This window comes from Haliotis rufescens, unplaced genomic scaffold (genome assembly GCF_023055435.1).
Source record: "Haliotis rufescens isolate VD_foot unplaced genomic scaffold, xgHalRufe1.0.p SCAF_13, whole genome shotgun sequence".
Lineage (NCBI taxonomy): Eukaryota > Metazoa > Mollusca > Gastropoda > Lepetellida > Haliotidae > Haliotis > Haliotis rufescens.
The window spans coordinates 7,361,231-7,375,116 of NW_025963813.1; the positions used below are offsets into that span (position 1 = coordinate 7,361,231).

The 13,886-nt window shown below is 42.1% G+C and overlaps 1 protein-coding gene across 1 annotated transcript; it reads left to right on the top strand.

The window, feature by feature from the left end:
- The first annotated feature begins 1,536 nt into the window (after window positions 1-1,536).
- On the top strand, window positions 1,537-7,980 carry LOC124149291. Its single transcript, XM_046520780.2, has 3 exons — window positions 1,537-1,602; window positions 3,565-3,641; window positions 6,044-7,980. Exons 2-3 carry the CDS (start codon window positions 3,591-3,593, stop codon window positions 7,112-7,114), a joined length of 1,122 nt encoding a protein of 373 aa, XP_046376736.2. The 5' UTR covers window positions 1,537-1,602; window positions 3,565-3,590; the 3' UTR covers window positions 7,115-7,980.
- Window positions 7,981-13,886: the final 5,906 nt, after the last annotated feature.

The following is a 13,886-nucleotide window of genomic DNA, read 5'->3' on the forward strand; positions in this document are numbered from 1 at the left end:
GCTTTACCGCAGTAGAGATATCAATGTCAACAGTAACATGTATACCACTATGATTGTGTCAAATTAGAACCTCTTGTTCCTTGAAAACAGTAACACATGTTTCCAGGAGTAGAAACTAAGATATTTAGTCCACTTGTCCTTGTAGTGATAACATATAGCAAAACCCTTAAAAATAGCAAATTTCTCCTAGTGCTTTAGATGCCTTAACTATTGGGCAGTTTGGCAAGGACTACAGGACTAGTGCCACTTTCTAACGCTGGTTTCAGGAAGTCTTTGTTGTGAATGTTTGTTTTCTACTATCATAATACATAACTATTTTTCCTGAAGCGTGTCATAATCTCATTCCTGATTCTGAAGGTACCACATGCAAATTAAACTTTGTTTTACCTTCTTGGCTTCCCATGTACGGTTAACGACAGTATATATAGGTGCTTGCATCGATAGGTAGGTATGCGAAAAAAGTTCTTTGCACCTTGTTGATCCTCTGGATTCAAGGGCGGTTGGGTAGCCTAGTGGTTAAAGCGTTCGCTCGTCACGCCGAAGACCCGGGTTCGATTCCCGACATGGGTACAATGTGTGAAGCCCATTTCTGGTGTCCCCCGCAGTGATATTGGTAGAATATCGCTAAAAACGGCGTAAAACCAAACTCACTCACTCTGGATTCAAAGTTATCTTTGCATGACGATCGATCGATCCCTACACCGGAACCTGCTGAAAATCCTTGTCAAAATGATGTATTTGGGGATAAAATAGAAATGTAATGTTGTGTGGAGGTAGGTTAGAAGTGGGGAAGTGAGTGATTATTAATTAAATTGACGGTTTGGACGTTAAAGACAAATGAATGAAATAGCGCGAGTTTTATAACGCATACGGTATTGTATTTCAACTATAGTGAGGTGAAATTGGGTTTAACGTCGCGTCCAAGATTATTGCACTTATATAGCGACGTGCATGCACGTGTATGTGTGTGTGTGGCTGCTTGTACTAGTCCGGACTGATGCCGATATATAGTGCTAGCTCACTGAGATACCATGCCGCAGTTTAACATGAATACCCCACTCAGACACAGTATACTGACTCCGAGCCGACCAGTCCTTGTTTTAGCCCCTTAATGCCGAGCGCCAGACAGGGTAACAACAAGTACAATCTTTTAACGTCTTTTTGTATGACGCGGCCGGGATCGAACCCTGGACCTTCCGCTCTCCGGGCGGACGCTCTACCACAAGACCACGGAGGCGGTCTATTTCAACTATAGCATGCCCCAGCTAAACATAAGCATTTTAGAGAACTACGATGGGTCTGAGCGAATCATTAGTCGGAAATTGAAATTATAAACGCCGGGCCTCGATTAACACCTGGGGAAAAGAGTGTCTGAAAAGAAAAATACGCCCTGGCGATTAAGTGTGAATTCAGTGTACGCATTAAGTATAATGAATTATCTCCCCTAGACCGAAGCCAGCGGGCTCGTAAAAGTTAACGTTCTTGTGTGTTACCTCCCTTGACATAGTGTCATGCGCACTCGCAGTCAGTAGCAGACGCAACATGGCGCAGCTCGCAGCAGGATTTATGCCGAAAAATACCCGTTTTCATGCTCCCAACCCAGTACTTTTATTGAGTGCTTGTATTTCACTTGTTCTTTCAAAGCTTGTTCTTTTAGTATTAAAGTTTGATCCCAGGTTCCAGGATGTGGGTTTTGTTTAGGCCAAGATATTAGTAAATTTATTAAATACGGTAGTGAGCTCAAAACAAGGATTGCGATTGACCCAGAATGTGAACATGGGCCTATTTGCGATGGCTAATATCTAAGTGAAATATAGATATAACACAAAACATGTTTTTATTGCAGAATTTGTCAACGAAGGCGAATAATGTTTGATTTTACAACGTATGTATCATTTCATTGCTCAGTGAATTAACACTAAACACGCCAACCTCATTTTATTGACGAACGCATATTTTCCTGCACGTGACTGTTTTGTGCACGCGCCGTTTCTCAACACAGCTTCCTGTTATCCTTCAACTACGGTACACGCAAACAAACATTGTTAAATATACCGATGGCACATTACGATGCATAGTTCCGACGGACGTCGAGAAGCCACGCCCACAATTGATACCGTTGGAGAATGATTTCTTCTCTCATAAATACAAATTATTCATTTCATTGATAACTAAGAGATACAGAGATTTGGTGAAATCTAAAGCCATGATATAATTGGACTAATGTTTGCGGTGTTAAAGAACATTCACTGGGTAAAGTATTTCACAGACACCTCACCCTGAAAATGTACTTTACCCACTGAATGATGTTTAACACCACAAACAACAGTAGTCCAATTATATGATGGCTTAAGGTTTTTGCCAAATCTCTGTCTGTCCTGATTTGAAATACAGCTAAGATGTGCCTTCCTCTCTCGTCCATCTATTTTCCTAATCTGTATATTTTATCAAATGAGTCTTTGTCTATAATGCAAGGTGTTTTCAATAACCTGTCAATCTTTGAGATCGGCTTTCTCATCTTCTTCAGCAAATCCAGTGAACAATAAATTTCTTTCCATTGATCTACATCATTTACTTTTTCTTCCATGTTGGCCACCCTCTCTTTTGTGCCATGTGGAGTTTAATTTGGACTGGACTGGTTAAATCAGTGTCCATTGTTTTCACTCTCCTCTATTTTGATAATTGTCTCCGTTCTCTGGCCCCGTTCTATTCTGAAATGAAACCTGTGAAAAAAACAGCCTGGGTCCGGAATTAATATTGCTTGCTTTCAGTTTCAAAACTCTTGATGACCAAGGAGAAGCCGTGTTGACCAAGGTATATTACCCGGTATTTACGATTTACTTGACAATTTCCCGCGTCGTAGGCTCTTTTTGATGTGTGTTCTTATCATACGTCAACGATTGTTGCATCCAATGTCGGGTTTTGTTTGAAGAGTTACAGGAAGTGATGACGGAGCATGTTTTTCCAAAGTCACTGAAATCGGATCTCTTACATCGAAAGTTAACCTGAATCCCTTGTTTGATTTCAATTGAGGACAAATAAAACATTGCGCTCTTCGTTGCTTTTGTTCTCAATGAAACATAAGAGTGAGTCTTTAAAATTTAATATCAAGCAAAACCGCGGTAACCGTATGTTGAGAATATATAAAAACTTTCCTCGTCCAAAAAATATAATTCTTTCAAATACAAATTGAAGCCAATTGCAATTATACGAAGTATAACGAGCTTGGGGGACTGATGACACGTGAATTCAAATAATTAATTCTGTGTTGTTCTGTGACGTTACTATGCCACCAGAAAGAAAAAAAATGAGAACCTGTTAAAAATCCAATATTCTCTTGCGAGCTCAGCAATAATCACCCTCCGGAGCGGTTGACTATGCGACGCCCTAGTCGAGCATTATATCATTAAGTTAGAGTGATACATCATCATACTTGAACAACTGAAGTCGGTGTAGGTAGTGTAGTGTATTCTATAATCGATGTGAGCTTCAAACGTATTTACGTCGATATTGTCTATATAGCTTTTGCCTTTGATGGTGGACGATTCCATTTTACACTTGCAGTAACAGTCTACGCATTTACACTTTGGATGAAGTATACCCACTGCTCTGCGATGGTGCTCCACTCCAGTAGATGCAAGGTACCGTTGGTTGACACTAATTTAAATTCTTTATTAGTCGCGAATTACATGTATGTTAAACTCGGCTTGCCGATGATGTTTAAGCCTTTTAGACGAGTGTTAAGTCACAAGCGTACAATTTATAGTGGTCGATACTGTGTCTGAGTAGGATACCCATGTTAAAGTGCGACATCTCAGTGGGTTAACATGCGCGCACGCACACACACTCACACACACACACGTCGCACCATGTACGAGTAGCTATCATTACGATTAATTTCTCAGGTATCAATTTCGGCGGTGTTTCCCCACGACCCTGTTAAAGGGTTTCCCCAATATGATTATGAGTGTTGTTTCTCCACATTCCTGATGATAAGGGTCGGTGTTGTTTCCCCACATTCCTGATGGTAAAGGTCGGTGTTATTTCCCCACATTCCTGATGGTAAGGGTCGGTGTTGTTTCCCCATATTCCTGATGGTAAGGGTCGGTGTTATTTCCCCACATTCCTGATGGTAAGGGTCGGTGTTGTTTCCCCACATTCCTGATGGTAAAGGTCGGTGTTGTTTCCCCACATTCCTGATGGTAAAGGTCGGTGTTATTTCCCCACATTCCTGATGGTAAGGGTCGGTGTTGTTTCCCCACATTCCTGATGGTAAGGGTCGGTGTTATTTCCCCACATTCCTGATGGTAAGGGTCGGTGTTGTTTCCCCACATTCCTGATGGTAAAGGTCGGTGTTGTTTCCCCACATTCCTGATGGTAAGGGTCGGTGTTGTTTCCCCACATTCCTGATGGTAAGGGTCGGTGTTGTTTCCCCACATTCCTGATGGTAAGGGTCGGTGTTGTTTCCCCACATTCCTGATGGTAAAGGTCGGTGTTGTTTCCCCACATTCCTGATGGTAAAGGTCGGTGTTGTTTCCCCACATTCCTGATGGTAAGGGTCGGTGTTGTTTCCCCACATTCCTGATGGTAAGGGTCGGTGTTGTTTCCCCACATTCCTGATGGTAAAGGTCGGTGTTGTTTCCCCACATTCCTGATGGTAAGGGTCGGTGTTGTTTCCCCACATTCCTGATGGTAAGGGTCGGTGTTGTTTCCCCACATTCCTGATGGTAAAGGTCGGTGTTGTTTCCCCACATTCCTGATGGTAAGGGTCGGTGTTGTTTCCCCACATTCCTGATGGTAAGGGTCGGTGTTATTTCCCCACATTCCTGATGGTAAGGGTCAGTGTTATTTACCCACATTCCTGATGGTAAAGGTCGGTGTTATTTCCCCACATTCCTGATGGTAAAGGTCGGTGTTGTTTCCCCATATTCCTGATGGTAAGGGTCGGTGTTGTTTCCCCATATTCCTGGTGATAAGGGTCGGTGTTGTTTCCCCACATTCCTGGTGATAAGGGTCGGTGTTGTTTCCCCATATTCCTGATGGTAAGGGTCGGTGTTGTGTCCCCACATTCCTGATGATAATCTGTACTGATCCATTGCAACAAAAGTTAAGCAGCACAGCCCTTTCTTGTTGACCAGTCTGACAACTGGGGTGTCTGGCATTGCGCTGACGTCACAATTGTCCGTAAAAGGCGACCATGCTTGTCGTAAAAGGCGACTAACGGGATCGGGTGGTCAGGCTCGCTGACTTGGTTGATGCATGTCATCGATCCCAATTACGTGGGTCGATGCTCATGATGTCTGGTCCAGATTCGATTATTTCCAGACCACCGTCATATAGCTGGAATATTGCTGAGTGCGGCGTTAAACAACAAACAAACTAACACAATTGTCAATTTTTCAAGTCACCATGATCTTAGCTTGGTTTATTTGTTCACCATTATGTTTATATTGTACCGTTGTAATTCCTGGTGGATGTGCTACGCAAGTGCCTGTGTATTTGATTTGCATATCTAACTTTAATACTATACATTATACATCTTATCCATATTTGACGTAATGCTCAATAATATGCACTTTCTTCAAACATGGTCAGATTATGTGGATAAAACACAATGAAATGTTTTTTTATATCGTAAATGTATAGATTATAAGGATTTTGTGTTCAGCTGTGTTCTGGCTGAGACGATAGCTCATTTCACGTATTTCGACCCTAAACGTGTTTGATAGAGCACACTAAATGTCAGTAAACATTGAACTTGTGGTGTTTTATCTTGTTCCTTTTCCAGTGTTATATTTGACACCGGGTTTGAAGTGTATGATCAGAGTGAAATTGTATTATTTAAATACATTTATTGTTGTGGTTTTAATTTAAGTGGGAAACGAAGTCTGATATGATATATCGTGTGCCATATATATAACACGATGTCTTTCTCCGTGACATGAATTGGTGCTTTGTTCTTGTTGCCATAAATATTGCAAATGCATCCCCTGAATCAGTCGTATTGAATCATTTATGAATATATCTCACATTTCTATTTCAGATGAAAGTTGTCAAGTTGTTGATGTTCCTACCCATAGCATTATCGCTGTACCTACTGACCAGGGTTATCGACATCGATTCTGCCACTGAAGTCAAGACGACGTCGTTGACGTCAAAACACCCACGCAGTCGCTACATCATCTACAACTGTGGTGGCAGATTTGGACTTTGCGGCGGCTGGTCAGACCGTATTATGGGAATATTGATGACGTATTTTATATCACTCGCGACAAATCGGAAATTCGGAATCGAAATGACGTCACCACCATGTAATCTGACGTCATACATCGTACCAAACATGGTAGACTGGTATTCGAGCATAGACGAAGTGGCCCAGCTTGGGCATAAAACATCGAAAGGCTTCCACAATCAATACAACAACCGCAACCTTGTGTTTCGTGCAAAATCAGTTGACTTCGACAAATGGTTAAGACATGATGTAACATATTTCATAACAAACCTTGATTATGTAGATTCGCTTAAGATGAACCCACGCTACATGGACGGCCCTCTGTCCTGGATGAATGACATGACGAGAGACCAAGTGGTTGCAAAAGCTTACAAAGAATTATTTCAACTTTCTCCGAGTCTGAATAGGAAATTAACAGATTTCATTTCCAAAGCGAGGCCAACTTCTGATTATCAGCTAATATGTGCCCAAATAAGGGTATCGGAATTAGGCCACCGGTCAACCACATTAAATGACGTTGACTTAATATGGGACTTTCTCAGACAATATGATGACATAATGAAGTACAAGGTGTACGTTACATCCGATTCGGAATATGTCCGAAATAAGGCTAAAACATTATTCCCCCGTCAAATCATAGATAACGGAGGGTCCGTATACCATGTAGGTGATAATCCAAACGTACTTGGTTGCCAAGGGCTTGAGAAGGTGATTTACGATCAGCACGCTCTAATGACGTGTGACGTGCTGGTGTTGACTTACAGCGGTGTTGGACGGCTGGCTGCATACATCAGAGGAATGTCCGAGGGACTCTACTGCATGGTGGACCACCGCTTGATAAAATGTTCTCCCAGCGAGCTTAAAACATTATATAATGTGTAGGAGTGACATATTATTAGAAACCCCATAGTATTGCGATAACCAACTGTTAAATAATGTCCATTCATGGAGTGGGTGTATTGGTTGGCTGCACACGTTAGTGTAGTGAGTGAGTTGGGTTTAACGTCGCTTTGAACATTATTCCAGTAACATCACGGCGTGTCAGATTGATGTGGGAGGAAGCCCAAACGGATGCAGGCCTCAGACGTGTGACACTTTGGTGAAACCCCACAAGCACGGGTAAGGTGCTGACAAATCAAGAAACCTGGATTCGAACCACAACCATAGGTTTCTGGCATACCCAAGTGACGCACTGCACAGTACTGAAAAAAAACTGTCTGGTATTTAATACTGTAAACGCGAAATAGTTCTACCTGTATGCCGTTATATCACTTTGTTTTATGTAATACATCAATGGTATGTAAAATATGCTCTTGTTCCATGAAGGTTGAAAGCTTGTAAAAAGATCAGTTGACAAGGTTACAAAGAAGAAAGACCCCATCATACAGGCTTGGGGATCAACTTGTTGAAACAAACTGACGCGGAACTTGGCGAGAAGAATTAATCAATCGCCCACTTACAGTGTTTGGTGGACAGAGCGTCTGCCCCATAGTTAATGCTTTCCCAAGATACGGTCGGTACACTCCGATCGGTCGAATACCTACTGAAATGAAACGTTCGATCGAAAAACGCTTGGCTGCATTTTTTCCCTATCCGTCGAATCGGCGCTTTAGCCAGCCATGCATGGTAACCTGTTTCATATCAACAGACGTAGAAAGATTGTGACTGTTGTGACTGACGCCAGGCATAAAGGTGCTGAAACAAGAACTGGTCGGCTCGGAGTCAGTACCGTGTCTGAGTGGGGTATCCATCATGCTAAATTGCGGCTCGGAGTCAGTGTACCGTGTCTGAGTGGGGTTTCCATGTTAAATTGCGGCTCGGAGTCAATGTACCGTGTCTGAGTTGGGTTTCCATGTTAAATTGCGGCTCGGAGTCAGTGTACCGTGTCTGAGTGGGGTATTCATCTTGTTAAACTGCGGCTCGGAGTCAGTGTGCCGTGTCTGAGTGGGGTATCCATCATGCTAAACTGCGGCTCGGAGTCAGTGTGCCGTGTCTTTGTGGGTATCCATCATGCCAAACTGCGGCTCGGAATCAGTGTACCGTGTCTTATTGGGTATCCATCATGTTAAATTGCGGCTCGGAGTCAGTGTGCCGTGTCTTTGTGGGTATCCATCATGCCAAACTGCGGCTCGGAATCAGTGTACCGTGTCTTATTGGATATCCATCATGTTAAATTGCGGCTCGGAGTCAGTGTGCCGTGTCTTTGTGGGTATCCATCATGTTAAATTGCGGCTCGGAGTCAGTGTACCGTGTCTGAGTGGGGAATCCATGTTAAATTGCGGCTCGGAGTCAGTGTACCGTGTCTGAGTTGGGAATCCATGTTAAATTGCGGCTCGGAGTCAGTGTACCGTGTCTGAGTGGGGTATCCATCATGTTAAATTGCGGCTCGGAGTCAGTGTACCGTGTCTGAGTGGGGTATCCATCATGTTAAACTGCGGCTCGGAATCAGTGTACCTTGTCTTATTGGGTATCCATCATGTTAAATTGCGGCTCGGAGTCAGAGTACCTTGTCTTAGTCGGTATCCATCTTGTTAAACTGCGACTCGGAGTCAGTGTACCGTGTCTGAGTGGGGTATCCATCATGTTAAACTGCGGCATGGTATAACTGCGGTATGTCTTCTAACGGTCAGCTCGCTGGCTATCTTTGACCAATGTAAAGATCTTATTACCTCTGCTGAAATTGATGATTCAGTGGGTGTGTTAACGAATCTCTCATGTCTTGTTATGCAGTTATGCAGTACGAAAAACGTACTTAAATTAATTATATAAAAGCAAAAAACCAATACACAGCTGTTATTCATGAGAGAAAGGTGTGTTAGCAAGAAAGAATCGCAAGGCCATTATGGATAATATTGATGATGGTTAATTATTTTGGTAATCACTGTTAAGTGTTGCTCATTTGTTTAAGTATTTTAAAGAAATGTATAGTTCTTCCAGTTATGAGGCTGAGGATGCAGATATAGTTAATCACATTTCTGATGAGTTGTCTCAATCTATTGATGCTCCTATCCTCCAACAAGAGATAATCAATTCCTATTGTGGTCTAAAATTGGGTAAATCGGCTGGCAGACTATATAACTTCTGGAATGTTTAAAGGTGTTCGGGATATCCTGGTTCCATTCATGACATTATTGTTCAATGTTATGTTCGATTCGGCGTATTTTCCCTCTGGTTGGTCTCGTGGAGTAATTGTCCCATTGCATAAGAAAGGGTGACATCAACACACCAGAAAACTACAGAGGAATTATGATTTTTAGTGAGATATATATTTCAATTTTCAATACAAGATTTTAGTTTTGGAGTGAAGCATAATTATGATAAACTATTGGCATCACAGTCAGGTTTTAATAGTGGCTGCTCAACAACGGATAACATTTTCATTCTCCAATCAGTAATTCAGCGTTAAATGTCCAAGAGAAGGGGTACAATATATACTCTCTTTGCGGACTTCACTAAAGCTTTAGATTCTGTCGATGGGACTAAGTTATGGATGATTTTGAATTATAATGGATTTCTTCAAAGATGTATAATACCGTTAAATGTATCTATAAATATGTATAATTCTTGTATGAAATATAACCTTCACTTTTCAGAGAGTTTCGAATGCTACCAGGTGTTCGGCAGGGATGCATCTTGAGTCCGATTTTATTTAATATCTTCATAAATGATTTAGCAAAGGCGATCGAAACTGGTTATTCTCCAGAAATCCAATTCCACCCAGGGCTGATAGAGCTTTCTGTTATTGTTTGCAGACGACATAACCCTTATTGCTGACACTGTAATTGGTCTCCAAAAACGTATTAACTTTCTTAGGAGTTATTGTAGTAGGCCCTCACTTAGTCTCAATCTTGATAAAACAAACAATGTTGTATTCAAAGGGGGCGGGAATTTGTCAAAACATGCAAAATAATATTATTGTGACTGGCCCTTGGAATGTGTGTCATATTTGTGTCAAGTTAAATTGGAGCAAACATGTATCAAATGTATCACTATCTCTGTTTTAAAGTCCCTGAGAAATTTGAAGCCTTATGATTATGATGTGTATTTTAAGACTTTTGATACTAAAGTTGTCCCAATTTTTGTATATGGAGCTGAAATTTGGGGTTAGATATTCACAAGGAACTTGAATCTGTCCATCTATTTGCATGTAAGCAGTTTTGGGGGTAAAGCCATCCACGTCAAACCACTGTGTCGGGGGTGAATGTGCCATATACCCTTTGTATATCTCAGTATTTAAGCCATGTATTTCATATTGGCGGGCACGGGTGGCCAAGTCGTCTAAGGCGCCGCGATTTGCGGTGCAGAGTTGCGTCCCTTGGACACGCATGAAACCTATGATTGTGGGTTCGAACCCCGGCTCGCCCCGATTATGTTTCTAGGTTTGTCAGCAGCATACCCGTGCTCGTGGGTTTCACCGAAGTTATAAACGTCTGTGACCTGCATCACTTCGGGCTTTCCTCCCACATTAAGCTGACACGCCGTGATATAACTGGAATACTATTAAAAGCGGCGTTAAACCCAACTCACTCATTCATCCACTCACTCACTATTTCATATTGATGCAAGATTGTAAATATGCCTCAATCTTGTTACCATAAAAGGTCATATGCTGTATCTTGAAGCTGCCAATGGTAAATGTTTTTGGGCATATATTGAAACACGTTTGTAATCGGCTTATGAACAGGACTGGCACTCAATTGTTGGAAGCTCAAAGATGCTCCATTATGCTCTTTTTAAATCAACCTTCACTGTGGAATATAAATTTAGATCGACAATGGCTCGATTCCGCTGTAGCTCACATTCTTAACATATGGAATAATATGGATACGATATTCCTCCCAGAGAACAGAGGTTTTGAAAGACAGGTAACGGGCTATGTGGAGGATGAATATCATGCGTTATATAAGTCAAATATTCCAATAAGAAACACACACACACACACACACACACACACACACACACGTACATGCACGTTGTCATCTGTCTGCAATAATCTTGAACGCGACGTTAAACCTCATTTTACCTCATCCATTATGTTTTGGGTATCTTTGTTATAAATCATTGTTTCCGAAATGTGAAGTGAACTTCACGCGAGAGTAATTAAACTGCAATATGTCCAGATAAAAGTGCGTCTCTCACAATGCATAACTCGAAGACAAAGCAACATTTTCAAGCTTGGAACGAACTTGGAATGGGTGTTCCTTCCAGCATTTCCAAGAGCGGAAAGTCTGATCTTTCAAGAAACTTTCAAAAAAATAAAGGTCTTTAAAGGTGTTTTCGATTTGTTTCCAATACCGACCTCTTTAAACTTTTTAACCACCTGATAATGTCACATTTTTCACTTCGTCATCTGTACCGTCGTCGATACACATGTTTTGTCCATAGATGCTCATAAAGTGTGTTGCTTGCATCAGCTAAGACTGTACAAAGCAGCTGGTGTGTTACTGTCATCGCACTCCTCATCACACATTAAGCTAGCGCTGTCCAGGTGTTACTGGTAGATTCACAAGTACTACTAGTTGGTATATTGTATTTGGTACATCCCCGACCGCGTCACACCAAAAGACGTTAAAAGATGGTACTTGTTGTTACCCTAACTGGCGCTCGGCATTAAGGGGCTAAAACATGGACTGGTCGGCTCGGAGTCAGTATACTGTGTCTGAGTGGGGTATTCGTGTTAAACTGCGGCATGGTATCTGAGTGAGCTAGCACTATAAAACGGCATCAGTCCGGACTAGTACAAGCAGCCACACACGCTATATAAGTGCAATAATCTTGGACGCGACGTTAAACCCCATTTCACCTCACCTCGCCTTGTATTTGGTACACATGGAAACTAGTTCTCGATGCAACCTATCAATCTCTTGGCTTGATGCCCAACAAGGTGCTTAAGTAAAGTGCTATAAGTAAACAGCTCGCACTGCAAGACTGCTGTCATATTCGTAGAGACCCGACTTCCATCGCGCGGGCGTTTCTATTGATTGCATCATGTTACGACTCAAAGCATTGTTGTCTTAACGCTCAACGCACTTGCGCTAATAGCGTTGTGCTGTATGTTCGGTGCATCACAATACCTTTCTCTGTTGACGTGCAATGCTTGAATGATAAAAGCAAGTCTTGAAAGACAACACGGCGACGTTTCAGTAATCAGGTGCATGTTTATACACGCCTCTTAACCGTTGATCACTGTTTGATGGCCATATGTTCATATGCAGTATATACATAAAATCCTTTCTTATTGTATCGGAATATAATAATATTTGAGTGCATTGATTTTTCTCTCTAAATACAGAACCATCAAAGGCGGGAATATTCGCAGTCTTAGTAAATTTGAATCAAGTCGTACAGGCAGCACTTTGTCCGATAACTCAGGTTGTACAGTGTATATCTTCAGATTGCCCTGCTCTCCTGCTCATAAACACGCGCTGATTCGGTTTCACGCTAGTCATAACAGGCGACTTAATGGATGGGTTTGGCAGGCTTGGTTGAGGGCGTGTCATTTGATCCGGATGGCGTAGGACGTTGCTTACAATGTCAATCATTGTTTTGTCTGTACCAGACTCAATTATCTGCAGGCTGCTTTCGCACAGCTCGACTCATTGTGGCATTGAACAACGAACATTCGATACCATTTTTCACAAGCAAGTTATATATATATGTATCCAACTTTAACACAAGCGGGACTGTGGCCAAGTGAAGTCAGCCTCTGACCGGAGAACGAAGGTCGGTGGTTCGATCCGCGACCGCGATATACCAAAAGACTTTGAAATATGATAATTGTTGTTACCCTATCTTGAGCTCGGCTTTAAGTTGAGGGGAATGTGTGAAGTCCATTTCTGGTGTCCCCCGCCGTGATATTGCTGGAATATTGCTAAAAGCGGCGTTCAACCATACTCACTCAATCACTACAAGTTGCAGGTGATAGTGTGGGTTGGTGACGTCAGAGACAGTGCAGCGCAGGTGCAGCCAGACATTTCATACGCTGTGTTTCAGACCGTATTTGTTTAATGATCCCAGCCTCTGTAGATGCGTTCAGGTGGAAAATGGACCAAAATAGATACAGAATGGAGAATCACACAAAGGTGGTGTGCAAAGTATGCATATTTCATATGAGAAACATTAGAGTCGGTTCGAGCCCCATCAAGAGACTGATTAGAATGAACTTCAGCCGCCGATAGGGGGATCGGGGGAACGGGGGATCACTTTGTCGATGCATGTCATCGTATCGATTATAGGCCGGGAACGCCATATCTGAATTTCAGATAGACCCGGGAGTGCCGAACTCATGAATCGAGAGATTCTGCTGTTGTGGCAGGGATGCCAAATCGGCGGATTACAAGTCAGTGCGGCGAACCGTGAATGCGTACCGTTTTATGATATAAACGAGGCATACCGAAATACATTACCGTATTCGACGTAATAAGCGCCCCGCTCTTATAAGCGCCCACTAGTGAACAATCCCTTTGCACCCCTTCCAATTGATCAATGTACACAAGACATATTTATTCGTGTATAATACGCACTCGTGTGTTATATTCACCCTTAATTATTGGCAATTAAATTCTGGAAAATTATATCTGTCGTATATAAACATTTCAGGCTGTCAGCATAAACCACGAAATTTACGATCTTTCAACTCTGTTTTTTTCTTCAC